Genomic DNA, 26852 nt, shown 5'->3' with positions numbered 1-26852 from the left:
ATTTAACAAAAAAAGTTTGCGTAGCTCATGGTAAATATATGTAGCTTGACTAACCCAAGTGGAAGCTGCAATAAATGAAACTTAATACTAAAATATTTGAACATATGCCTGTGATTGAGGCAGAGGTGAATCTTTACAGAATTACCATGGCCCTTAATAACAGGTTTGGAAAATCACTTAGCAACCAGCTTCCTTTTATCCCCATGGGGCATAATTAGACGGTGTCCTGGTTCACAAAAGTTTGTTTTTAAAATTCAGAATCTTGTTTAGGTGTTAAACACAGTCAGTCATTAGATATGCAGGTGATGAAAATGAACAGAATATACAACGTTTGGCCAAGATGTAGAAAGCATTTGTTGTTTCTTACCGGACTTTTCCTCTAAAAGCGTGGGCATGAGGAGGAAAAATAAAAAGAAAATGAAAGAGATGAAATGTATATTCAAGAAGATACCACTCAAGGCTCAGAATAACCTTACTTAAAGCAGCTCCCTAAGGCATGGCTTTTATAAATGCTTCCTGTGGATGTCTGATATTGTCATACCCAGGCTGCCGGCTTTATACCACCCCAAAATATGCCGCTTGGCCATACTGATTGTTTTGAGCTGTAGGCACTTGAAAACAGCAAAATCAGGAGAGGCTTTCTATGAACAACCCTAATCTGCCTAAAGATAAATCTTCCAATTGTCATAAGGGTTTCACCAACCAGGAAGGACTGACTCATCATAGGAGTGGAGACCAGAAATCGACACCATATCCAGACAAACTCTGTCACAAACTATCATATTTCCTATCTATGCTTCCAAGGGTCCATTCATCTTCCCTAAATTACTCTCCCTTAAAAAGGCTCCATCCCTCTCCCTTTTCCCTGTTAAGACGGTATTTGATCCTGAATTCTGAAGACACCTCTTTGAGTTACTCATTTTTTCCTGAGCGTTTGCCAGGTATACAAGAAATAGACATGTTAATAAACTTATGTTCGTTTTCCTCTTGTTAATTCTGTCTTTTTGCTGAAGAGTCCCAGCTGAAAACCTAAGACGGATTGAGGTAGTTTTGCCTCCTGTCCAAGTTCAAGCGATAGAGGACATAGTTGTGGCCTCCATTTGAACACATTCTAAGCTTTCTTTTGAATGGTTTACTTTTATCAAATAGATTTGTACTTTCAAAATAGAGACTTATGCTTCGTAATATTGAAAGGAGTGGGAAAATTCCATGAATGCATTGCAGCCAAGCATGAAACTAAAATGTGAGATTTTTCCCAAAATTCTAATCTTGTCAGGGAACCTGGTACCTAGTATCTTCTCCCAAGATACTCTGGCTAGAACCATCAGTTTTTCCATCCCATCCTTCATTTGTCCCCACCCTGCATTGGGCAATGACAAATTATTTTCCTGGTGAGTGGTCCCTGGTCCCTGGGAATGCTCTTTTCTTTCCTCCACAACTGTCTTAATGAGGGCTTCATTTCTTGCTGACAGTAGTACTCCACCAACCTCCTCCATATTTCATCTCCTAAATCCATCCTTTGCAGCATCCCTAGAATTATTTTCCCAAAATAGTGAAGTCAATGTATTACTCTGCCCTGCAAAAACCTCCCTATTATTCAGAAAATAGAATGCAACCTCCATTCTGTAATTTAATGCCTTCGTGATGGGCTTCAGCTTACCTTCACTCCCTCGTCTTCCACTGTTGTCTGTATGAAACCTACACTTAGCTGCAGACTCTCCTTCTCGTCTCCTGAACGTGTAGTACACTCACACTTCCCTGCCTTCTGCTCAAGCTGCTTCTTCAGCCTTGATGCCTTTTCCCTCCCTCTCAATTACCATCTTACTTATTCTTCAAGGCCAGTAACATTTCCTCTATGAGGGCCTTCCCCAAGGGACTTTCCAATTAGAATAAATTGTTCCCTGGCATTTATTAGCCTCAGAGAAAACAGAGGTACATATGGGTAGTATATATTTTTGCAGTTCTTATTTTGTTCTGTATTATTTAGATGTCTCCATTCGATTATTAGCTCCCAGTAATGGTTATGAATGGCCTCTGTCTAGTCCCAAACAGAGTGCAAGTCACACAATAGGCACTCAAAGCATGTTTATGAATTGTATTTTTGTGGTCATTAAAACATTATACAAATGTTTGAAGCACAGTGTCTTTTAAAATATAGAAAGATGAATTGCTCTCTGAAATAAGGCTGAATTGTATATAATATATAGCCCAAGGGATATGGTTCCTTCACCAGCTCCTATAAATATTTCACTTAGCTCCTATTTAACTGTTGATTTCTCTGCTCATTAGTGACCTCAGGGGCTGATATATGTTACCAAGGCTCCAAGGAATAGGCACGCTTTGCACAAACATTTGTGTAGAGCTATGTGATCAGCTCTCAATGTTCTCCTATAGCAAAAAGAAAACTAGTGTTTCAGCATAACTGAGGATCCAGATAGAGCCCACATCCTAGGTGCTGCTTTCAGACCCAGACCCTTGCTAAGTAGCACAGAAAAATGAAAATTCTTAAGGTCCAGGTCCTCAATTTACAAGCAGAAAGAATTTTGGGGTTAAACTCAAATAGCTTCAAAGAAGTTGTCATGGAAGGAGGTGCAAAAGTTTTTATATATTCAAATTAGCTTAACCCCTTATTTTCTGCTTGCTTTTGCACAAGACATACTGTTCCTCAGTTCCATAGTTTGCAAAGTAGGGATGATTGCTATCTTATAGAACAGTTGTGAGGATTAAAAGATATGGATGATAGTGACAGATAACATTCACTGAGAATTTACTATTATTGTTTTACCTTATGAGGTTGGTGTCATTATTATTTCTAATTTACCAGTGAGGAAAAGGAAGCTCAGTTGCATTCCAAGGTCACGTGGTTACAAAGGATGAGAGTGGGACTAGATCCCAGCTTGTCTAACTCCAGAAAGCCTGGGCAGGAGTGGGCTCATGGCACAGCTCAATTCCCCTGGCCCTTATCAGCACTGGGATTTAGAAACAACAGAGCTAATAGCTTGCAGATCACAGAGCCTGGAAAATAATCTTGGATTTTTCCAATGGAAGGAGTTAAATAGGTCATGCCTGTCTATCATAGCAGGTCACAGGGAATGAACTTTTCAGAGAGTGAGCTTGTATTTTTAGGCATGGTGTCAGATCTTAGAATTAAACTCTGATTATATAGGTAAATTTCTCAGCCTCTTTCTAGAATTAAGTGCATTTTATTAAATTAGAATCAGAAGAATAAACATGAACACATGAGTGATAAGGGCCCTCCCCTCCTGCCCACTCCAGGCTAGATGATGATTAAACCATCTTTATCCAATATGTTGTTTTAATTGTTAGCAGCTATCAACACCTAGGCTATGGCCCTTTGGCTTAAGGGTTTCTTCAGAATGTTAAACAACCAAAGATAAAACAGGACAAGACAATTCTTCTTTGGGGAAAGCAAAGATATTTCTTGATTTAAAATGAACTAATAGCATCCGAGTGATTTTTAATTATGGAAAAGATAATAAAAGAAACAAAAAAGAGATGTATACCTCCAGGTACTCATGTTCACAGAAACAAAGTCAGTGAATTTTTGGATTGAACAATATATATACCTAAAATATAACCACTGTCTCTAAGTGCAGGGATGTTCCTGTCCTATGGCCTGAGATAATATAATTCTACAATTTGCAAGCCTTGTTGAAAGGTAGCTCATCCTTATGATCAAGGAAGCTTTCCAAGGAGCACACAGACCCCTGCCCTCTGTGGATGGAGTCTCTCTCTGGCTGCGTTATCCTAAATCACTTTCTAAATGCAAGTAGTTATTCAAGTTAGGGCTTGTTGAAGCCTTCATTCTGCATGAAGAGATAGAAATCTGAAGCATTTAAAACTGCATTCTCTTGGAGACCCAGACCAAAGCTAACTGAGGTGAATAGAGAAAATATACACCAGAGTTTCAATGATCCTTACATGGAGATTTTGTGCTCTAAATACACCCCTGTCCTCTGAACAAGGAACTGAGCTGCCATGGGAATTTTTGGCATCAAGTTTCATAGAGCGGGATCAAGACACAAAAAGCCAGATCTAATTTAGAAGCTTTTTAAGAGTCCACAATTGTTTAACCTTGAAAATAGGATAGCTATATTTTGAGTCTTTATATTTTAGCTAATGAGATTTTTTTATAGATATAACCACTTCCTATCAGTTACGTATGAATAGTCAGGTATTCACAAGGAGCAAAAGGATTATTTATTCATTTATTAAACCATTAACTGATATTTATTGGGTACCTAATAAAGACCAGACACTACTCTTGGTACCTTGGTGAACAAAACAATAGGACCAACAAACAAAAAACTTCAATGAGCTTTTTGGGGGGCAGGGGAGGAGATAGATAATAAATAATAAATATAATAAGTAAGCAAGGTATTTAGTATTTTAGAAGATGATATATGCAATTTTAAAAAGTAGAATAAATATAAGGGTTTGGGAATACCAGGGTAGAGAGTTTTGTGATTTTAAACAAGGTGGTCAGGAGAGGCCTCATTGAGAAGGTGACTTGAACAAGCACCGGAAGTTGAGAGGGAGGTGGCAGTGCCAGTATCTAGAGGAAGAGGGCACAGCCAGGGAGCCGGGAGGGGTGGAGTGAGAAGGAAGAGTGGCAGGTGTTAGTCTGGGGTCGTGGTGTCCCCACCGCGAGGGTCTTGAAGGCCAATGTGAAGATTGGCTTCGCTCTGCTCCAAATCAGGAGTTCTCAGTATGGACATTTAGTCACTCTTGGTTGCTGAGAAGAGGCATTGATGAAACAGATGAAACAAGACCAGCAAATGCCTGGATGTGACATATGTTGTTGTTTTTCATTACTCTTTGGAAGCTTCTTTTGATTTCTCATGTACCACGCTAAAAATAAAATAAAATAAAGATGGGTTTCATACAGGCTGGGAGGTAGAAAGAGAGTTTCAACTGGGCAAAACAGAATGAGACCAGTCTATCTTGCCTTCCCTCTGTGTCGGCCACTTCAGGACAAGTAGCTCAGACTGGCGTGCACAGCTCTGTACCACAGTTGTGCTGGTGGCTGATTTGAAACAGTAGTTCTTAAGGTACAGTTAGTGGCTGTCCTTTAGCTAATATAAGAGACAGAAGGAAACTTCACCTTCTTTTTGTTTAGAAACGAAATTTCCCCGTCTTTAGGAAACATTTTCTGACATAATTAATATGGGTGATTCGCACTCTTAAGATTTTTTTTCTAAAACAATTAAAAAGTACATTCATTGCTGTAGATTATTTCTGGCACTAAAAAAAAAATTCTCCTTTAAAGAACAAAGGGATAGATCATTTTTTCTTATACTGTTATACTTATTTTTATACTATTATTCATACATTTATAGAAACTCTTTAGTATAAAAATAAATATAACAGTGTAAAAAGATAATAAAGTATCTACCCTTTATTCTCAAGGTCATGAACCACTAAGTGACTGAAATCTGAGATGAGAAAACAGACATCTCATTAGGATGTATGGGATTAGGGGAAGAGAATTATGACAAAAAACTGGCAGCCACAGAAAAAGACACATTAATAAGCTTTAGAAAAGAATCTACAGATAACTCCTATAAGAGAAGAACAGTTATTGTTCATACTGATCATCCATCTGATAATGAAGAAAAACTTTGTTGAATTGAAGGGGAAAAGATAAAAAATCTTCTGTCTTTATAAAATAATGTGAGGGATATAAGTTGCCTTATATCCCAGTGAAACAGCAAGTTCCATATATTTCCCACAGTGAAGAGCATCCTCCTGTTCAATCAACCAACAAATTTTGTTTTGTTTTGTTTTTGGCTGCACTGTGTGGCTTGTGAGATCTTAGCTCCCCAACCAGGGATTGAACCGGGGCCCTGGCAGTGAAAGCACCTACTGGACTGCCAAGGAATTCCCAGCCAACAAGTATTTTCTAAGTACCTATTACATGCCATTCAATGCCCTAGACTCTAGAGGAAAGGCCCCATTAAGGCAGGAGTAAGAACCTATAACTTCTGGGTGCAGGATGAGTTGTCATTAACCCAACACTTGCTGAATTGTTCACAAGTATGTTTCTGTTACAAACTTATTTTCCAAAATGATTGCTTCTTTACAGGGCCCATTCTATCCCAAATACATCATTAGCTAATAAAAATGGTTTTAAATTCAACTCTACACCGGTAGGACTAACACAACCAAGGCAGAAGACCTTAAAGATAGAAAAATTAGCCTTTTTGATTATAATTAGCATTGTAATTAAAAGATTAAAAGCATATAATTCAAGAATTTGCTACCTCTGGTTGAGGACATCCTAACATTTTTATGTGTGTCAATATTGTGAGTCTATTGTTTCACTCAATTAGATTTTAAGTTGGTAACAGAAATTGAGGGTTAAGGTCTCTGACCCTGGTGTTCATGTTTTTGGAACCCCCAATCAGATTAGGTTGTCTGAGATAGAAGAACACAATGAAAGAATCTGCAGTTATGCAAGGAAACTCTAACTCTTACATCTCACAAAGGGAAGCAAAATACCAGGTACTCAGAGGGTACAACCAATATTAGTTGAAGAAATAATAACAGAGGCAATCCAGATTGAATTAATATTCTGCTCATTTTCAAGGAGATCAAAACATACAACAGCTCAGGGATTTCTTCTTACCATCCTAGGCTGGGCATAATGGTTTGGAAAAATGATATTTTAATTTTAAATGTCAGGGAATGGAAGCAACAGAGAATTCCCTAAGCAAAAATAGTTAGTAATGAAGGAAAGAACGTACACATATCAGATATGAAACAAATTCTTCTGCGAATAAGTCTCATGGCTTACTATAATGCATGAAAGAGAAGAATATATTTTGAAAAAGGAAGATCCCACCCATCTCCCCATCTATCCTCCATAAGGCCTGGAAAAAAAGAGATACATCTCATGTGCCAACTCCAGATGATTTTGGCCAGGCTGCTTGCAGCTCTGTCTAGAGGGGGCTTCTCAGACTACATCTGGGATGTGGGATCTAGTCGTAATGTCTGCTGAGGGTTTGGAAGGGGAGTGGCAGTTTATATGCTTCATGCTTGACATCCCTGATCTAATCCCAACTCAAATCATGTTTGATGTGTTGAACCCAAGCTGAGCCTCTCCCCTCCAACTTGTTGCACTGGAGGTCTGGGCTGAGCACTTAGCATCAGAATGCATGCAATCTTTACCCTCCCCTTGCACTGTGCAGAGTTTCTACCAGGAGCGAATGCCAGTGTGCAGGAGACTGGAGCTCTCCTTCCCCATCGATGACTCTTTGTTTTTACTGAACTCAATGGGGTGCTGAACCTTCTGCCCAAGTGAGGACAGGAAAGGGGGTGGTGTTACCAAGCAGCAGCAAATTCAGGGATTTTGCTCGCTGGAAGGATAATTTGGGGGTGGGGGGCCACCTGGAATAGGCAAACAGCACCAGACTGACCTCAATTAAAAGCTATCACCCCTCTCCAGATTTTTTGATTAAATAACTCCGTTATGGATGGCAAATCTCCAGGAACAAGATTAAACTAATTGCCCCTTCATAACTCCATGTCAAATTCTTTGTATCACTGAATTTTGCAGGGGAAAGAGAGGAGGCACTAGCACATATGCCAGGCTAGGTCAACTCCTACTCTCTCATCATTTCTATCAGCCCTCTTCTTGACTTTGCTCAAGTCCTCCCTCGCTATTTTTATTCTTTCTTCCTCCCACAAGTCTCTGAACTTAAGGAAGAGAGAAATGGAGCTGAAAAAGGAACCGATACTTATAGAGCCCCTTCCTAGGTGATAGGCACTAAAGTGGGCATTTTGCAACATTATCTCATGTTATCTTTACATCAGTCCTGAGAAGGTAGGTATTACTGTTCCCATTTTACAGACTTGGGAACTGGGATGCTGAGTTAAGGAGCTTGCTCATGGACACAGAGATAATAAGATACAGACTCAAAAGCCTGTGTTCTCTCTACTTAACCAATGGGCTTCAAGGAAGTGCTCTCTTTCTTGGTCTCCTTGCTATATCATCAACCTGCCCCTAAAACAGAACACTTCCCACAGAGATTCTTGGGCCAGAATATGCACAGCAGACTATTAAAGTTGAGAGGAATTTAAAAATAATTGAATCACAGACCCTGATTCAATGTAGATGAGAAAATATACTGTGATTTTAACTTGGCAGAAAGGAGGCAGATGCTGGAGTTCAAGTCCTGGCCCTTGAAACTTCAGCTGCCTCTTGATCTTTCGGAGTTGGTGTCTTCCGTAAAATAAGGTGAGCACCACCTCCCTGCCTACTTAACAGTGTAGCTTGCTCATCACATCTTTCTGATCATGACAGCTTTTGTAAAACATGAACCATTATTATAATGAACCATCCATATAAAAAATGCTTGCTGATTGATTGATTAGGGGAACTGAAATATATGAGTCATATAAAAACAAGGTGTCTTTCTTTAACATTTAAAACAAAGGTGACACAGCAGCAATTAATCAGCTCAGCCTTGCTCTCTTGTCACGTGGAACACAGGAGACAGTGTATGTAGAGTGACATGGGCTCTTTAGGCACCATTATAGTGATAGCCTTCAAAGGGTTTGTGAGTAATCAGAAATTATTTGTAAAATGTTTTGTATGAGTTAATGAAATTTTAAGTTTTTTCTCTGGAAAGAGAAACAGTAGCTTTCATCAAAAGTAGTATAATAAGGTGGGTAAGAGTTTTGAATTGGAAACCAGAACTTCTGAGTTTAAATCTCAGCAACTTCACTTACTAGGTGTGACATCTTGGGTGAGTTAATTAATTCTTCTATGCCTCAGTTTTCTCATCTGTAAAATGAGGGTAATAATAGTACCTATCTCATAGGATGGTTTTGAGGATAAATGAATTAACATATGTGAAGCAACTGAAACACAATCAGTAAGCAAATTTTCATAGCTGCCAGCCAGCAACACCATCGCCATCGTAAGTTCTCTAAGTGGTCTCTGACCTTAAGGATGCTTATGAGTAGTCACCATGAGACACACTCCATTGTTCTGAGTAAAAATAGCTATCATTTACTAAGCAACTCCGTTGGGCCTTACATAAATATACTTGCAAAGTACTAACTACTTTACATGCACTACTTCCTTAATTTTTATAAGGATCCTATGAGGCGAATAGTATTATTAAAATGATTTTACACTTGATTAAGCCTTGACTGGGGCTTAAAGGTTTAAGTAACTTACCCAGGATCATGTGGATAATGAGTGCAGAGCCAGAATGCAAACTTAGTTCTGACTTATCCCAGAGGAAAAATTTGTAATCAGTATAGAACTAAATGCTTCTAGTTAAGGACAACTTCTCAAGGTAAGTCACAGTGATCTTCGACTCACCAAAGAACAAAAGTAAAGGAATCAACGGCAGCTCATGACACAAGGAAAAGATGATATTGCACCAAGAATTAAAATATAGCATCTGTCTTTTCAATTCCAGGAAAGCTATGAGAGCCACAAGATTCAAAGTACCTAGTGAGCAAAGCACATCGCTGAAGATGTATCCCTGTGGGTTCTGGAAGAAACGGAGATGTCTACCTCTGAGATCCTGAGAGGGGTGAGGAAGTCAGGAGACTGTGAAATGGAGGCTAGAGGGGAAGCTGACCACATAGGCCCACATATTCAATCAGGACTGAGTGAAGACAGGCAGGTGTTTGGACCACAAGGGGAAGTTCAACCTCTGTGTGCTGCTTGTGACATCAGCTATACATTGTTTTCTGATAAGCTTGTAGTTAGTTAGCACGAAGGTTGGACAAAGTGTGTCCAATATTTCTGATGCTAGCTCTCAGTGCCTGCTACATAGAAGGTGCTTACCAAATATTTGGTGAATTGATTCGAAGAGGGCTGAAAAACGATGTCATTTCTCCATGAAATAAATTTGGTGGGGATGCACAATGTAGGATCCCATTGGGAATGCTAGCCTTCAGTACAGTCTCCTGAAGAAGCACCACACTTATTCAAGGGATTTTGTTAAAACAAAAGTAGGAATGCTAAAACAGGAATGCTTCTGGAATGAGCTTCAAAGCCAATCCACAGGCATCACAAAATAAGTTATTTTATTAACACATTTTCCCAGTTTGATACTCAGGGTAATTACTGGTCTTGGCTCTAAATGACTTTTGGTCATTTGGGTTTCCTGATTTACCACCATTAATGATATTCTTAAAAATATGCCCCAGGCTCTGCAGACAATTCTAACAATAATAATCAAATAATCCCTAAATGTAGCATCTGAGTGCTTTCTATATTAACTCATGCCACACTTACAATAGCCCTGTGAAGTAGGTATGGGAGTTATCTTCACCTACTAATGAAGAAACCATGACTCAGGTTTTGTAACTTGCACAAAGCAACCCCAGGTAAGAGGCAGAGCCCAGTTGTTTGAGTAATTGTGACATCATTGGAATAAGTGTCTATTTGTATCTCCCTCAAATTATCTTAAAGGGAATTAATGATATTCCATTGTGTCTTGAATTTTCATTTTGTTGTTTTTATAAGGGCATATTTCTTTATAGTCCAACCTTGCACCCGTTAATTTATTTAGCCCCTTTGAGAAATTTTTACTTTTTAAGGACAAAACCACTCGTGGAAGATGTAATAGAGGTTTGCTTCTACCCTGAATGTAAGGAGTGTGGCACCAAGGGAAGCAGATAGCAGAACTCTTTATCTCATATCTCTGCTTCTACCTTCTCCTTTAAAGGAAAGATCTTTACATTTTATTAGCAGAAAGAGATGGACTACCATGTAAGGTAGGTGTTCATTTATTCCCATTTTAGACATGAAGAAACTGAGACTCCAATAGGTTTAAGAAACTTGCCTAAGTTTGCAAGAGGTTGAGTTCAGGTCTATCAGATTCCAATATCTTTCCTGTAAGATAAGCTGGCACTGTATGCTAAGTCCTTCAGGGGTTAAGTACAAAGTTTCTATTTGTGTTTAAAGAAATATCAATCACAAATGTCCAGAATGGAAAAAATTGATTTAAAAGTAGTTCCTCTAAAAGGTGGAGATTTGGTTCAAAATTAAAGTCTAAGATAGTCAAGAGACTGCCCAAACTTCTTTAACTGAATTCAAGACTTGAGATACAGATACATTATAATCCAGGATATGAAAAGACAGAATGCTTTTAGGGCAGGGGACTAGAAATGGGGGAGCAAAGCCATGACTCTCGATAAAGGGTCAAGAGTTAGATTTAAAAAATATGTATATATAAATATAGATAAATACATACATATATACATACCTACATACATACTAGTGTGATGGTTAATCTTATGTGTCAACTTGATTGGCTATCAGGTACCCAGATTAAACATTATTTCTGAGTGTGTTGTGAGGGTGTTTCCACATAAGATTAGCATTTGAATTGGTGACCCTCCCCTATGTGCGTCAGCATTATCTAATCTATTGAGGGTCTGAATAGAAAAGAGGTGGACTAAGGAGGAATTCACCTCCTTTTCTGCCTCATTGTTTGTGCTGGGACACACCTTGTCATCTTCTGCCCTCAGACTGGAATTTGCACCATCAAGTCTTCTGGTTCTCAGGCTTGAGGCTCAGATTGAATTATTCCACCAGCTTTCCTGGGTCTCCAGTTTGTGGACAGCATGTTGTGGGACTTCTCAGCCTCCATAATCACGTGAAGCCAATTTCTTATAATAAATCTATCATCTATCATCTCTCTCTCTCTCTCTCATCTATCTATATACATATATACATACATCCTGTTAGTTCTGTTTCTCTGGAGAACCCTGAACAATACAACCAGTAATAAAGAAACAAACAACTGCAAAGTACTATGTACACATCAGGTACTGTTACTAGGATATTCTGTGTGCTTTCTTCATTCACTCATTTATTGAATAACTATATGTATGCCCAATGTGTGACATGTACTGTGCAAAGCACAGGGAACAAAAAGTCAAAAAAGATTTGATCCTTCCAGAGACCAACCATAATCTACAGAAAAATTCCATAGGGACCATTATTACCCTCACTTTACAGAAAAGGAAATAGAAGCTCAGAAGAATTATGGGGCTTATCTAAGGTTACATAGGTAGAACATGGCAGACTTGGGTATTATTATACGGCTACCTCCTATTAACCCAAGATTCTAGAAGAAATTATTTATACACATGGTCAGAAAGCACTTGGAAAAGAATGTGGTAACAAGAGGTGCCAAAATATGCCATGTAGATTTGTCTTCAGAAGGGTTTCTCCCACAGCTCTTAGGAGTGCTATTGGCAGAGAGCCTTCAACTGTCAACACTTCAGGATCTGACTCAGCTGCAGAGAGCCACCTTGGCGAAGATCATGCCCCTTCCTTAGCCTGCCCATATTGGAGCACTAGCAGTATAAAGGTTATCGATCTCAGCTAAACCCAGGACAACCTGGAAGGGTCATTCTAGATCACAAGTTCCCCATGTGATTAACTTAGGCTGTTGTTGGATGTGCAAAACAGCTTAACTTCTCCCTCTGCCCACCCTACCCCACAGGTATTGAGCCCAACATCCTGCACACTAAACTTGGAGTTGGAGTCAGCATGCTACACGGAAAACCTGTTGAGGAAAGGAGGGACTCTGTCCTTTTTCATCCTCCAAAGAGCACAACTATAACATGAACAAAAGTTACACAGAGACAGCATTTGGGTTTAATAAATTTCTTTCAACAATGAAACAGCCTTCCTCAAAAAGCAGTGAACTTTATAAGATAGAAGGAGCACTATTACTGTTGGAGGCATCTCTATCAACCAAATAAGTTGGTATTTTACTTAAATTTGTTTCTTTTCATCCTTCTGCTGGCTAGCACATAGCATAACATAACTGGTATTTAGAAATTAGTGATTAGAATTCTCTAAAAGGAAACTTCCTAGTTTCAATAGGTTCTGGGAATAATTTTAAGATAGATGGGGGGGAAATCCCATTTTCCAATAACTCCCCAAATTTATCTGAGATTATTTAAGATATAGTGGCACAGAAACTGTGTCAATATCTACCAATATCCATTCACTCCTTTATCTTTTAGTAACAGAACCCTGAATTTTAGCTGGTTATATGCATATCCAGCCAAAGACTATATTTCCCAGACTCCCTTCCAGCTAATATGGCCATATGACTAAATTATGGCCAGTGGGATCTGGGGGGCAGTGATGGGTACAACTTCTGAATTAAACACTTAAAAGAAACCACTTGCCTTTTATTTTCTCTTTCCTCCATCCCAAGGCTGGAACATGGAGGTGTTTCCTGGTGGTAAGGCACCAGCATCCTTGAAAAGGTAGAGCAATAATACAGAAAGTTCCTGGGTTCTTGAATGACCCCTGGAGCAAGACTCTATTACCCATCTGGACTGCCTACTAGCTTTGACTCTTTTGTGGGATAGAAATAAACCATCCATTATTTTAAAGCCATGACTATTTTAGTTTCTGTTAAAGCAGCTCTACCAATATTCTAACTCATACAGGTCCCAAATCAACAACTAAAACCTGGGTGATTTTCCTTCTTTACCATATCAGCATGATATCTTACTAGGAGACCACAACATGATAAGAATAGAAATTAACATCTTTTGCCTGTGAGTTGACCTCTGCATCCTCCTGTCTTCTTTTATGGTGCTTGGCCTTGTCCTGGTCCATACTATACTTGATTTCTATATAAAAATCAAGGGCCCAGGTGAGATCTGGACTGGAATTATGTTTATTTGTCTGTAGAGTAGGATTTTTGCCAGTAGTTAAAACCCTGATTTTCTATGTTGCTGAAGCTTTGTTTTGGGGAGGAGTAATTTTCAGATAGGTTTGTTTATACTATATATACACATAGATATATATGACACATTCATCCATCCATTCATTCATTTCATTCATTTATTGAGTCATTTGACCATGATGTGTATACAGGAAACCTATCCAAATAAAATGAAAATCAATTCATGATAAGAGATATCAAATGGGTTACAATTCATTAATACATATTCACAGATAGATGAAAAGAACAAGTGAAATACAACTTTATCTTAAAATTCTTCAAAAGAAATAGAAATCAGAAATTCAACATAAGACATTGTTATGAATAGCTTACCATTTGGAATTTTCTTTATTTCTAGTAGTGTAACAATTGATAAGCTTTTATAGCCTAAGAACCATAGCCTAAATGAAATATTCTGATATATCATTAACTGGTATAGGTCTTATTTCTCTTTTTGTACCTGAATTAAGTGTAGCTGTGTGAACGTCTGATTGCTTGGCTGGAAACATCTAGAGCTGTGCAAAGCATTCCTCATTTTAATCATGGCACTAACTGGATTTCAGAAGGTTATTTCTATTCATCCAGTTCTGGAGATAAAGTTCTACTTATGTCATTTGTGAAATATACCTATATTTGGCTATGGGTTATCTAGAAGAGGGCATGGATTCTAAAGCCAAGAATATGTTTTCAGTCCAATCTCTCTTTACACTTATGTTTATCCAGAAACGTGCCTACCTTTCCCTAAAGCAACAATCACAGCTCATTTTCTTACAGTAAATGTCAAATATCACAACTCTTTGGGAATCATAGTAATGAGAGAGCCAGGTTCTCACATTAGAGGAAACCAGCTGGGAGTGTGGAGGCAGTAGTGGGGGGGGGCATCCCTTGGTTTGTGGGGCTGCAGGTCTGCAGGAATTGCCTAACCCTGGGATTACTTCTCTGGGTGTCTCCATCTAGTTTTAACATTGTTTCCCCAACATCGTTTTGTCAGTCTCAGCCACGTCATGTCATGTCAATATATCACTTTAAAAACTGGTGTTGGGAAGAGCTCAGAGTGACAACCACTCTCCTTGCTGTACCCTCATTATCTGGTTGGAGGAATGACTTGGGTAGGCATATTCATTTTGATAGAAGGGACTTCCCCTTTCCAAGACTCAACTAGCTTTCAGCAAATATATCCCACATGTCTGGGATCATTCTAATAAGTTTTCTTTCACAGAAATTTGTTCACTGAACCCCATGAACTTGCCTTCTTACACTTATCCTGGTAACTTTCAAATGACCACTAAGTTTATTACACTCTATAGAGAAGTGGATATAAACTGGTTTCAGGCATTGAAATAAACTTTTACAATTGATAAAAAATGATTTAGTAAGTAAAAAATGATTTGAAAGACGTTAACTGAAAAGTGAAAGTGTGTACAGTTAAAATGCCCCTATTACTAGAAATCACCTGTATTGTAGACCAACATGTGAATTTAAAATCTGAACCCTCCATGGCAGAAGGGAAAGAAAACTAATACATGTTATGCCTCCCTTTTCAAGAAAACATCCTAAGATGGCAAGTGAGTATATGATTAAAAATGACCTGAAATATCATTTGCTGTGGTTGACTACTATTAGCAATCATGTTAGTTGACTCTAACCGTAGTGGTAAAGGCCATTATAAGCACTAAGCATGAAAGCAGGCATCTTTATAGACTTTATTCATCCCAGGCAGGCAAACATTTATTCCCAAAGGATGGGTGATTACAACTCCTTTAGAAAGGTTAGTCGAGATATTCCAGAAGCATCTCAAAAATGGTTCAGCATTTATTAATTATCTCGTTCATGGGAAATGCTGCAGGGAGAGCACATTTCTCTAAAGAAGATGCCAAGAAGCCAAGAACATATTAGCTCCTAGTATGAGAGCCTTCAACTGCTCTTCACAGCTATTTTTAGAAAACAATTGCAGCATTTATCAAGTACTACAGAGAAAACACTGTAAATGTTGGAACTCAGAATGCAGCAATTAGAGAAATTTAGTAGATGAGAATTGGAGAAGGAAGTACAACTTGTAGAAAAATACGAATTTGATTAATATAAATAAGGCACACCTGTATCTGAGGTGCCTAAATGATGAGATTATTTAAGACAATTTGATAATAAAATATAATGAAGCTTATGAGTTTTAATATCTTTTTAGACTATGATCTATGATGTTAGATTAATATTTCTTTTTGAAGCATTAACAATGAAAAGGGTTTTTATTTTCCTAAAAAAAAAGCAATTTTCTTGGTTTTCTTTCCATGAGTTTTTATGTGTTATATCATAAAAGACGACATTAAGATGTGTTTTTTAAAATCGCTGTTAGTAAATTTGTAAACTTCATATTGTTTTTAATTGTTTCAGGAGTAAGTCTGGATAATCTTTATGTTATTTTTTCCTTCTTTGAAAAATGCTTGCAGGAAGACGTCAAAAAGAAATGTGATCTCATGCACTTTTACCATTTTGAAAAGCACAGAAACTGCAATATAAAATGAGCATAACTTTCCATGGCTAGAATGAGCTGTTTCAGATTTATAGACTTCATAAAATGGTGACCATATGCAGCCTTCCGTTTAAGAAGTTTCTGATATACTTAACATGTATGGGCAGAGCACAGCTCTCTGTCCAACCTCACCAAAGCTTGAAATTAAATCCACTCACCACTGGTGATGGGGAAAGTGCAATGTTGCCTATTGATGCCTTCAGTTCATCTACAGTTGCAGCGTTCTTAAGAATGTCTTTAGCTTGCAATGGCTTAATCTTGATATTAAACTTCTTGTGTGATTCTTCTTCCTCTTCCGATTCGCTTGAAGAATAAAAGTGCTTTCCTTTGGTAGGTAGAACACAGTTAAAGATACGTAACTCTTTTTTTCTACTGGAAGGCAATGATGAGTATAAGACATGAGTGACTGCACATAGAGGTAGCAGAAGTATCCTAAGATGGTAGAAAATCAAAGCAAAACAAACAAAAATCAAAGGGTAAATCAGGAAAGAGTTAGAATTTATTCACCTTTCCTTGGAGCAGGATTAAGGATGGTGAATTTCAAGGAGGAATTTACAAAGTTGGCCATTTGTGTCTCACTCAGCACACACAGTGACAAGCCCACGGAAACTTCCTCTTACTGTGGAGAAAGGAAGGTCACTCTACGGACGATTTGTGATGACTTTTAACTGCTTCAGAGTGTGACCTGATCTGACCAGAGATGGTTTGCAGGCAAAGCACAAGTCAGAGCTATTTTCCAGCCACCATTAGTGACGTTGTCATATCAGATTTCAGCAGACAAACCAGTACCCACAATTTGTACAACTGTTTTTCAGCACAACTTTTCTCTTTCTCCTCTCTCTCTCTCTTTTCTATGAATAGAGCAAGGCAAAATGCCTGCTTGTTAGTGATCAGGCTGTTCTCTGTGCCGTTTATTCATCTCTAATACGAGGGACAACAGGACTTGAGAAGCTTGGGTTTCGGCACCTTTTCAATACAAAATTTATCACCCTGCTGAGAGCAAATTAAAATTAAAATTAAAATATAAAGAAAGGATATAGCCGGGTTCCTCAGGTCTGATGCTGTAGCCTTCTTCATCCAGCTCCGGTGAGTTCTATAAAATACAAGTGCACATTAAGCAATTATTATCCTGACAATGATAAAGGAATTATTCATTTTCCTTCAAGAGTCTTCCAGTTAAGGATATAGACTTGTCTCTTGTTTTGGGGGTGAGTGCTGGGCCCTATATGTTTAGATATTTACTCACGGATATTTGGAGAGTCTTCCTATTGGGAAAATAAACTAGGAATCAACTGTCAATGAAAGAAAACATTCAAACAGAATTTATCATGCATTTCCTGTAAGCCAAAGACTATGCTGAGCAACATGGCAGGGATACAAAATGCAAATTATCTTTCGTCTGTATTCTGGTAAGCAAAAGTTAAAAAAAAATGCAAAACACAAAACATCAGTGATAGGAGTTTGGAAGGAGAGGAAATTTGTGAGGTTTGGAAGAATTAGGGAGTCTGTGTGTGCCTTTTGGGCCAGATGGAGAGGAGAGGGGAGTCAGTGGTGAGGAAGAGCCTGTACCGAGACACCAAGGCAGGAATGGACAGTATGATTCCCGTAGGGAAAGGAAGAGGCAATGGTGACAATGACAGGCCTGGAAAGGAAGCTGTATGGTGGGAGACCATGGAAAAGAAGACCATGGCTGGGGGCTGGGGGGCAACATGCTGGGGGAAGAGTCTGGACTTGATATGGCTACTGCAGCTTCTCAATTAAGGTAGGACACGCTGAAAGCAGAATCTTAAGGTGTTGGAAATATGCTTCAGGATATATTGGGGACAGAAGAAACTGGAGAAAGGAAAACTAATTTAACATGCTTGCATCAATTCAGGTGAGATGTGCTAAGTAAACGACCAAGTTGTTGGTGATGGGAAGGGATGAATCAAGGACATTTGGAAGGACAAATTGTTAGTTCTTAGTAACAGACTGGTCATAGGAGAAAAAGAAGATGGAAGGTTCAAGAAGACTCCAAGATTGCTATCCTCAAATTCTGGGAGTACTCCTGGCTGAACTCATTCTAACAGAAGGCAAGTAAGATTTTTAGGAAAAAGACAGGAAAGATAAAAGATAGTTTGCATGACTGGGATTAGAGTTATCATATTTTAGTTCCTATTATATGATAAGTACTGTGACCCACGCTTTATTTTACTGACACTTCATAACAATCATATGCAGAAAGAATTATCCCATTCACCAAGGAGGAAACTACGAGGAATTAGATGCCATTTCTCAAGGAAACGCACCCAGCAAATGGTAGACCTGGGCCTTGATCCCAGATATTTTGAGGCTCAACTCTATGCCTGAGAGAGGAAAAGGGTACAGAGTTCAAGGGCAGCCTCTTGAAGTTGAGGTCATAGGCCTGGAAGTAAAGAAGACAGAGCTGGAGAGAGAGATTTTGGAGTCACTGAAGGAAAAGACATACCATGACCATGGAGAGAGAAGAGGGCCTGAACGCCATGGAAAAGCTGCCATTTATTGGGCATTTATTGTCTCCCTCTGTCCTTTCAGTACTCAAAGCTACTTTTAAAATGCAAGTGTATTAAGGTTACTTTCCTGCTAAAAACCTGTCCCTGGCTTCTCACTGAACTTAGAATAGTAGTCAGCACCACTGTGTAGCCCACAAGGCCCTGCATGATTCTCACAAGGCCTTCTTCCCACTATTAACGTTTATGATTTGATTGCTGCAAGCTCTTTCCCACTTCAGGGTCCTCATAAATGTCCTTCTCTCTGCCTGGAAGTCTCCTCCCTCAAATCTGCAGTCAGTTAAACCCTACTTAAACTTTAGGGCTTTGACTGAAGGCCACATCCTTCTCTAGGCCTTCCCTGCCAAAAACACAATGATATAATCTATTAAGAATAAAACCTTTATTATTACTTAGAGAAAGTGGAGTCTAGTGTATAATTACAAACACAATTCCTGTGACCCGAGTATTTTTTAGGACCAAGCAAATTCGAGGGAAATTCTGCTTCATTTAAACACTTACATGTTGACAGGACAGCACTAGGGTTTAGAGTTTAGATGGGGTAGCAGAAGTACTTGATGAGTAATTTTGTATTTTAATTATCATGCTTCTTGTTTGCTTAGAGTATCCCATTCCTGTGTATTAAAGAATTCTACAAAACATAACAAAAATCTTTCTGGGTGAAAAAGTGTTAATTTTGAGAAAAGAAATCATCCTTCCTTAATATCTTTAGTAACTTCCTTTATAACATTATTTGTGAACAATTTGGATGTAGGATAACATAGGGGCTATCATAGATCTAGGGAATTAAACTGCTAAAAATATCAAAAGATCGCAATCCTCAGAAACAAATATAAGAGAGGACCAGGTAATGAGGTTGACAGAATGACATGTTTTGGACTGCATGGGTGGCATGAAGAATTTAACCTTTCTGAGCTTCAGTTTTCTTTTCTCTAAAATGCAGATAATGTAGTATTTACCTTCTAAGGTGGTAAGAATTCAGTAGCATATAATATTATAAATGGTGGTAGTTATAAAAATAAAATTCTTCTTATTAACAAATGTGCAAAAGCATTAACATCAAGCTTAATTCTTATGAAAGGGGAGGCTGGGCCAGATAGTCACCTAAGGTATAAGTACAAAGGCATTTTGTAGGGATTGTGAATTTGGGCACTTACTATGCAATAGAAGTGATTTTGCATGTGAATATGGTCTACACGCTTTCTATGATTAGAAATCTAAGAGCCACTGTGTCCATTCTGTTGTGGTTGGTGAAGTGTGTGGTGATGAGGTTAATTGCTTTCTGGGGGAATTATGAGGAGAGTTCAGGTCTCAGTTGGGATTCACCTTTGCTCCTTGAGAAGCAACAAGTGATTGTCATTTGGCCTGCAAAAAATCTGTACCATGAGGCTATAATAATTATCATGAGTTATGGTATGAAGGTTTGTATTCTCCCCAAACTTATATGTTGAAATCCAAACCCCAAGGTGATGGTATTAGGAGGTGGGGGCATTTGGAGGTGATTAGGTCACGGGGCAGGAGTCCTCATGGTTGGGGTTAGTGACCTTATAATAAAGACCCCAGTGAGGTTACAGCTAGAAGGTGCCTTCTATGAACCAGAAAGTGGGCACTCAACCAGACACCAAATCTGCTGGTACCATGATCTTGGACTTCCAGGCTCCAGAACTGTTAGAAATAAATATCTGTTGTTTATAAGCCATTCAATTTTTAGTATTTTTGTTAGAGCCGCCCGAATGGACTAGGACATTATGAAATCAAGGCCCAATACTCAAAGCTGCTTAGAAATATAACCAGGACTGAAACATCTGGAGTTAATATTTTAAAAAGCATTTTTTGAACACATATTACAGGCTAGGCAGGCTACTGAAATATTCTGCAAATAATTAGCTCAATGAATCCTCACAACAGTGCTATAAAATAACTACTGACTTCATTTTTGCTGGCCAGCAAATAACCAAAGCCACACATAGGTGATATATGGAGGGGCCAGGTCTTGAACCCAGGTCTAATAGACTCTAGTGCTCTTAACCGCTATACCATGCTAACTGTGCCGGCACTTCCTAATGAGATGTTTCACTTATTTCCATGTCCTATTTTAAATACAAGAATGCCTTGACTCGATTTCACATTCTGAAATATTTATAAAGACAAACAATCTTCTGATACTCACATATCTTTCCCAATCAATTTCCGCATAAAATCCATTTGGTGCCCCATTGCTTTTCTTCTGTAATAAATTTGAAAATACGTTTAGAAGAGAAACAATTGAATGAAAAAGAAAAAAGGAACAAAGAACACTTCACTCTTATCTGTATTTAGCAAGAGCTATCAAAATCCAACACTAGAAAGACAAATTAGAGCAGCCTATTAAGCAGCCACATTGGTGTAACTGAATGGTAAATTGAGCTGCTGTGACACTGCATAAAAGAATTTACACACTTATTTCACAAAAGACTGTAGGATACCTAAGCATAGAGATATTAACAACTAGCTGTTCAAATTTTATTCAATTACTAGAGAGTCAGCAGCACCTATGTTATAATTTAATCCTCTATACCTTAGGGGATATACCCAGACATATATACATATTTAAATGGAAATATTTTGATTTCTACATTACTTTCATATACAATTAGTTCCAACAGATCCAAAGAATATTCATCCAAGTCATTAACTAGTCTTCTTTTAACTTTTCTGACACTGACTCAACTTTTTCCTAACCACCCCCTTGACAGAATATAAAGGAAATCAGCTCCAAATTAGTTAACTCAGCCTGTAAGTATTAAAAATAGTGCTGATATTCTTTTCGAGTGGCTTTTCTTACCAAATTATTAATATAGAATTTGAGGATTAAGAGTGGATTTCTATCATCCATGCATCCTAAGCCTCCATGAGCACACATAATTACAAGTGACTGGGTATCACCACTGTTCTCTCAGGATTGTCTTAAAGTTCTATTTTGGCCCCTAGTACAACCATGACATGTGTGGCCATAAGAACTTGAGCAAGGATGTGGCATCATCCAAATTGAAATTCCTGGGATTCTCTACTTCTTGTGAGCAAAGGACAAAAACACAAATGAGGTTGGTAATGGACAGTCCATTCAACAACATTCCTGTAGTTGGCACATGGAGCAGCAGTATGTCACAGAGCACTCACAGATCTCACAACAACACGCACCAGATGCTGACATGACACACGAGGCTTGAGGACTGGACACCTAATTTTGCAGTCACAAATGAAGGCCAGTTGAAATAAAATGTGAACAGCTGACACAATTTGACAAATACGTAGGAAAAGAAAGCTTTGCATCTATGCATATAGGATCACTAGAAAACCAAATCAGAGGTAACTTAGTAACCATCATCACTGAGTAATACTTACTGCATGTTGACTGGGCACTCTAAGAACTAACAGTAGTTTAGTAAGGGTGAAGTGCCTAGGGAATAATGTGTTCATTATCTTCCTCTCTCTTCCTATACACTAACACTGCCCTGGAATTTACAAATGCACCAACTCTGCCCCACCTCCACCAACAAGCGCCCCAGAATACAGGGCTGGTACCCCTCTTCGTCTCTGTCTTGCTCCTGACAAAGATAATGTACTTTGTCAGACTACAACATTTTAACCTTCTCACAGAATTGCCTTCATTGAATTAGTGCTTCAATGACATTCTTTCTTCTTTGAACAAAGGTTGCTTTAAAAACCTGCCACATCAACTCTGCACCTGTATAAGCGATGAAGCTGCTTTTGAGGACATGGTCCATTAAATAATGTGCTGTTTAATAATAGTAAAAAAAATCTCTCTCATAGTGAATGGGCATGGTTCCTATTTTCTTTTTGTCATATTTGCTTTCTTTTAAAATTTCTACTTTACCAATCTGTTTGCATATGTCTTCTTTGCAAAATTCTCCAAATCCTTCTTAGATAGCATGTATAATAAATTCAAAATACAAATGTAATGTATAATAATGAGAAATCAAATAAACTAAGCTGATACCAAAGAACTAAACTGATGAATTTTGTGATCAGCATAGTACTATTAATAGACCTTTCAGTTATCAAACAATTCTTCAATACAAAGGATTGTTATCTAAAAACTAAAGAGGGGCTTTCCTGGTGGTGCAGTGGTTGAGAGTCCGCCTGCCGATGCAGGGGACACGGGTTCGTGCCCTGGTCCGGGAAGATCCCAAATGCCGCGGAGCAGCTGGGCCCGTGAGCCATGGCCGCTGAGCCTGCGCATCCGGAGCCTGTGCTCCAAAACGGGAGAGGCCACAGCAGTGAGAGGCCCGCGTACCGCAAAAACAAACAAACAAAAAACTAAAGAGATTAGATAAACTACTGAGTTCAAAATTTTCAAAGTTCTACAGTTGTTTGCTTCCATGATAAGCTCATCTCCATAACCAAAACCTTTCAAAACCAAGATAGTTGATATGTTCAGCTAAACAAAAACAAAATAAATATATGTGTGTGTATATTTCTTTCCTGACAACATATATCTGACATTATGACTAAAAAAGTTCCTCGATGTTTTGAATTTTCTAGATCTGGGCTGAGTGAAAAATTTCCCAGTTTCCATGGAAACCAATGGAAGATTGAGATAAAGAGAAAGCAAAGCCTATAAAAAGAAAATTTCCTTTAAAATAGGAACATTTTAAACATAAGTACTAAACACAAACAACAAATCATAAAAATACATTCTTTGGGGCAGACATTCAAAACATATGCAAACACACACACACACACACACACACACACAGAGTTTCATTAGAGAAATTGGCAATTTGGCCTCATTCATACTAGTGAATTCTTACAAATATATTTGGTTTTGCAAGTGGATATTATCAAGTTAAAGCTAATCCAGAACCTGGCTGAAATTCTTCTGGTCAAACTCCAAGGAAGAAACAATTCTCTTGGTTTAACCATTTAAGCAGCTCATAGTGGTAATATGGAGGTAATGGCTCTATTAATTTTCAATTGGAAAACAGTGAAAAAGCAAGGAAGTATGTAAGTTAAGTGGGGAAATATTATTTAAAATCTAAGCTTACTATTTAAAGCAATGTTTGCTATTCATCAACATATAAACAGTGATTTTTCTCTTGGAGTATAATTATTTATTCTTTTAATTCTTTTCTGTATTTTCTAAAATTCCACAATTAGCATAAATAACTTCTACAACTTGAATATATGACTGTTATTTGAAGATAATTGAGGCTTACAGCAATGTTGATCATGTTTTAATAGGTATTTTACTTTGGTCAGGTTTATTATCTGCTCTCAGATAATATCATGGTTTAAATCAATAAACGTAGTAACAATTGTGTTCAATTACACATTCATCAAAGTTCTTAATTTCCATTGTGAATGCTCTTCTTTTCCATGGTCGGATCATGGCCACATAGCTTTCCTTGGTGAGAAGTATTAAAGGCACATGATACACTGCCTAAATATAATCTTTTGGCCATTGAGACAGACTTGACTCACTTTGTATAGAAAAGCACCATCCAATAGAACTGTCTGTGAAGAAGTAAATGTTCTGTATGTGTGCTGTCCAATATGGTAGCCACTAGCCACAAGTAGCTGTGGAGTACTTGAAATGTGACAAGTGTGACTGAGGAACTGAATTTTATTTTATTTTTTTTAATTAAAAATTATTTATTTATTTACTTAATTAAAGTATAGTTGATTTACAATGTTTCAGGTGCATAGCAAACTGATTCAGTTATATATATATATATACATATATATATATATGTATATATTCTTTTTCAGATTGTCTTCCATTATAGGCTATTACAAGACAATGAATATAGTTCCCTGTGCTCTACAGTAGGCCCTTATTGTTTATCTATTTTTATGTATAGTAGTGTGTATCTTTTAATCCCAAATTCCCAGTTTATCCACCCCTTTCCTTTGGTAACTGTAACTTTGTTTCTTATGTCTGTCAGTCTATTTTTGTTTTGTAAATAGGTTCATTTGTATCATTATTTTTTTTTTTAGATTCCACATATAATTGATATCATATTATATGATATTTGTCTTTCTCTGTCTGGCTTACTTCACTTAGTACGATAATCTCTAGGTTCATCCATGTTTCTGCAAATGGCATTATTTCATTCTTTTTTATAGTTGAGTAATATTCCATGGTGGAATATTCCATGGTGGAATTCCAAGATGTGGTATATATATGCACCACAACTTTATCCATTCAGCTGTCGATGGACATTTAGTGAGGCTGAATTTTAAACAGCCACATGTGGCCACCGTGTTGGACAACACAGCTATAGTTGTTGCATAGTCTGGGACAGGATCAGCATCCCAAGTCCATTGTCAAGTACATTAGATCCCACAGGCCAAGGTCCTGCCAAATTCCTGATGTTACTGAGATAGTGCTTATCCTAATAAACAACTACTCAATTTGTATGGTGTTGTTTATATTACAGCCAAGGCTTTCTTATAGACAGCATATTCTTTTTAAAATTTGAATCCCTGTCCTTTGTGTAAGACATAGCAATCACACGTCTCTTATGCCTGATCGCTTTTTAAAAGTATATTCGGATGTCAACCTATAGAGTCTATTTGGTTGATTTAAAAATTGGTCCTGGGTATTCAGGAAGTAATTGGGAAATATTATCTAAGGAAGAGTCTTCTTAAATGCTACTGTTGTTTTTTTCAAATTTCAAATTGGGATTTTACTCACTGTTTCTACAACCCCTTGCATATCTTAAACTAAAATCTGTTTCCTTACCGAAACTTTTTTTCCTCCTTCACGTGCGCACTCTGCTTTGTTATTGTAGGGTGGTTCATGTGGGCTGGGCTGCTGGAATTGATTGTTTTCATGTAGAAAAAAGTTGTTAAAGGATCTGTTTGTTCTTCAAGACACATATAAAGAATCACATGGAGTCAGCAAGCATACCATAGAAGAAATCATGTCTAGGCCAAATTGTAGGGCCTACCAATCTTGGCAGGGTTCCTGAAGCAAAGAGTGGACTTTGGGGCCCATAATGAGGCTCTATTCAGCAGGCCGGTGTGGCTTGGCCAGGAGAAGAAGGGAAGGAGGAAGAGGCACCCCAGGCACTAGGGATGATGTGGATCTAGTCCTCACTCAGCCGGCACTTAATTTACAGGTAGAGAACAGACACCGGGACACACCAAAGAGACTTAATAAAAATGGTTGCTTTTCTAATGGACGTCTGAAAAGGCTAGCTCCATCATATATTCCCCTGGATCAAAGCCTTCCTGGGAGACATCAATACACACAGCACACACAGTTGACAGCTCCAAATCCGGACCCTTTCTTGCACACGTGTTCAGGATGAGCAGAGATCTCCTCACAGCAACGGCCGTGAACCCCAGTGCCCCCAGTCTAGGTGTGGAGGGAAATCTGAACTGCTTAGGAAAAACTTAGAGTGTATCCTGCATAAAACAGAGTTTGTCTCTGGGTTAGACTGCATCATCACACACAGTTGCCTGAAGCTTCAGACATCGAGACAGACAGCTCGGCCGAGGGCAGGCATTTTCAGCCAGTGGGGAGCAAGGCAAGCCCATCTTGATACATGCAGCCTGGCCACAGAGGCTCTGTAGATAAAAACTCAAAAGCAGTGTCACCAGAGATGGGCTTCACTGGATTTTTGAGAAACTGAATTTAAATAGTTAAATCTATCGTGAGGCCCCTGCATTGACAAAGTCGTTTATAAGTATTAAATGGGTACACCACAACTTGTAGTTTGTGGAACCACATTAGTGAAACCATAAATTTCAACTTCAGATATTCAAAAAGCAATAATTTGAAAGCTAACTCAGCCACATAAACGTGGACTGGCTCCACAGACATGAGGTCTTAAAGAAATCAGTCTGGGTTTGAAAGAAAATCACTTTGAGATTTCCAGGGACTGAATGCGAACAGAAACTTGGACCCCTATAGCACTGGTCTCATAAGACGTTCTCAAAATTTGGTGACCATAGTATGTGGAAAAAACTTGAGGCACATTTCCACATAGTAAAATTAGCAGCAGGCCAATAATTTCCAGTTACCTAGGAAGCTGT

At 38.3% G+C, this 26852-nt stretch overlaps 1 protein-coding gene across 1 annotated transcript in view; it reads right to left on the bottom strand.

Annotated features, from left to right (window-relative positions):
• The window catches only part of SGIP1 (SH3GL interacting endocytic adaptor 1), a gene marked incomplete at both ends in the record, with an annotated part of 136159 nt that overhangs the window by 85786 nt on the left and 23521 nt on the right, over positions 1–26852 (bottom strand). Inside the window, 5 exons of the mRNA XM_079721034.1 lie at positions 368–379; positions 16437–16612; positions 17317–17371; positions 20977–21033; positions 25555–25626. Coding sequence (XP_079577160.1) covers positions 368–379; positions 16437–16612; positions 17317–17371; positions 20977–21033; positions 25555–25626 — 372 coding nt within the window. The remainder of the gene's footprint in view (positions 1–367; positions 380–16436; positions 16613–17316; positions 17372–20976; positions 21034–25554; positions 25627–26852) is intronic.

This window comes from Hyperoodon ampullatus (assembly GCF_949752795.1).
Source record: "Hyperoodon ampullatus genome assembly, chromosome: 2".
Taxonomy (NCBI): Eukaryota; Metazoa; Chordata; class Mammalia; order Artiodactyla; family Ziphiidae; genus Hyperoodon; species Hyperoodon ampullatus.
This window is presented reverse-complemented; position numbering and strand designations above follow the sequence as displayed.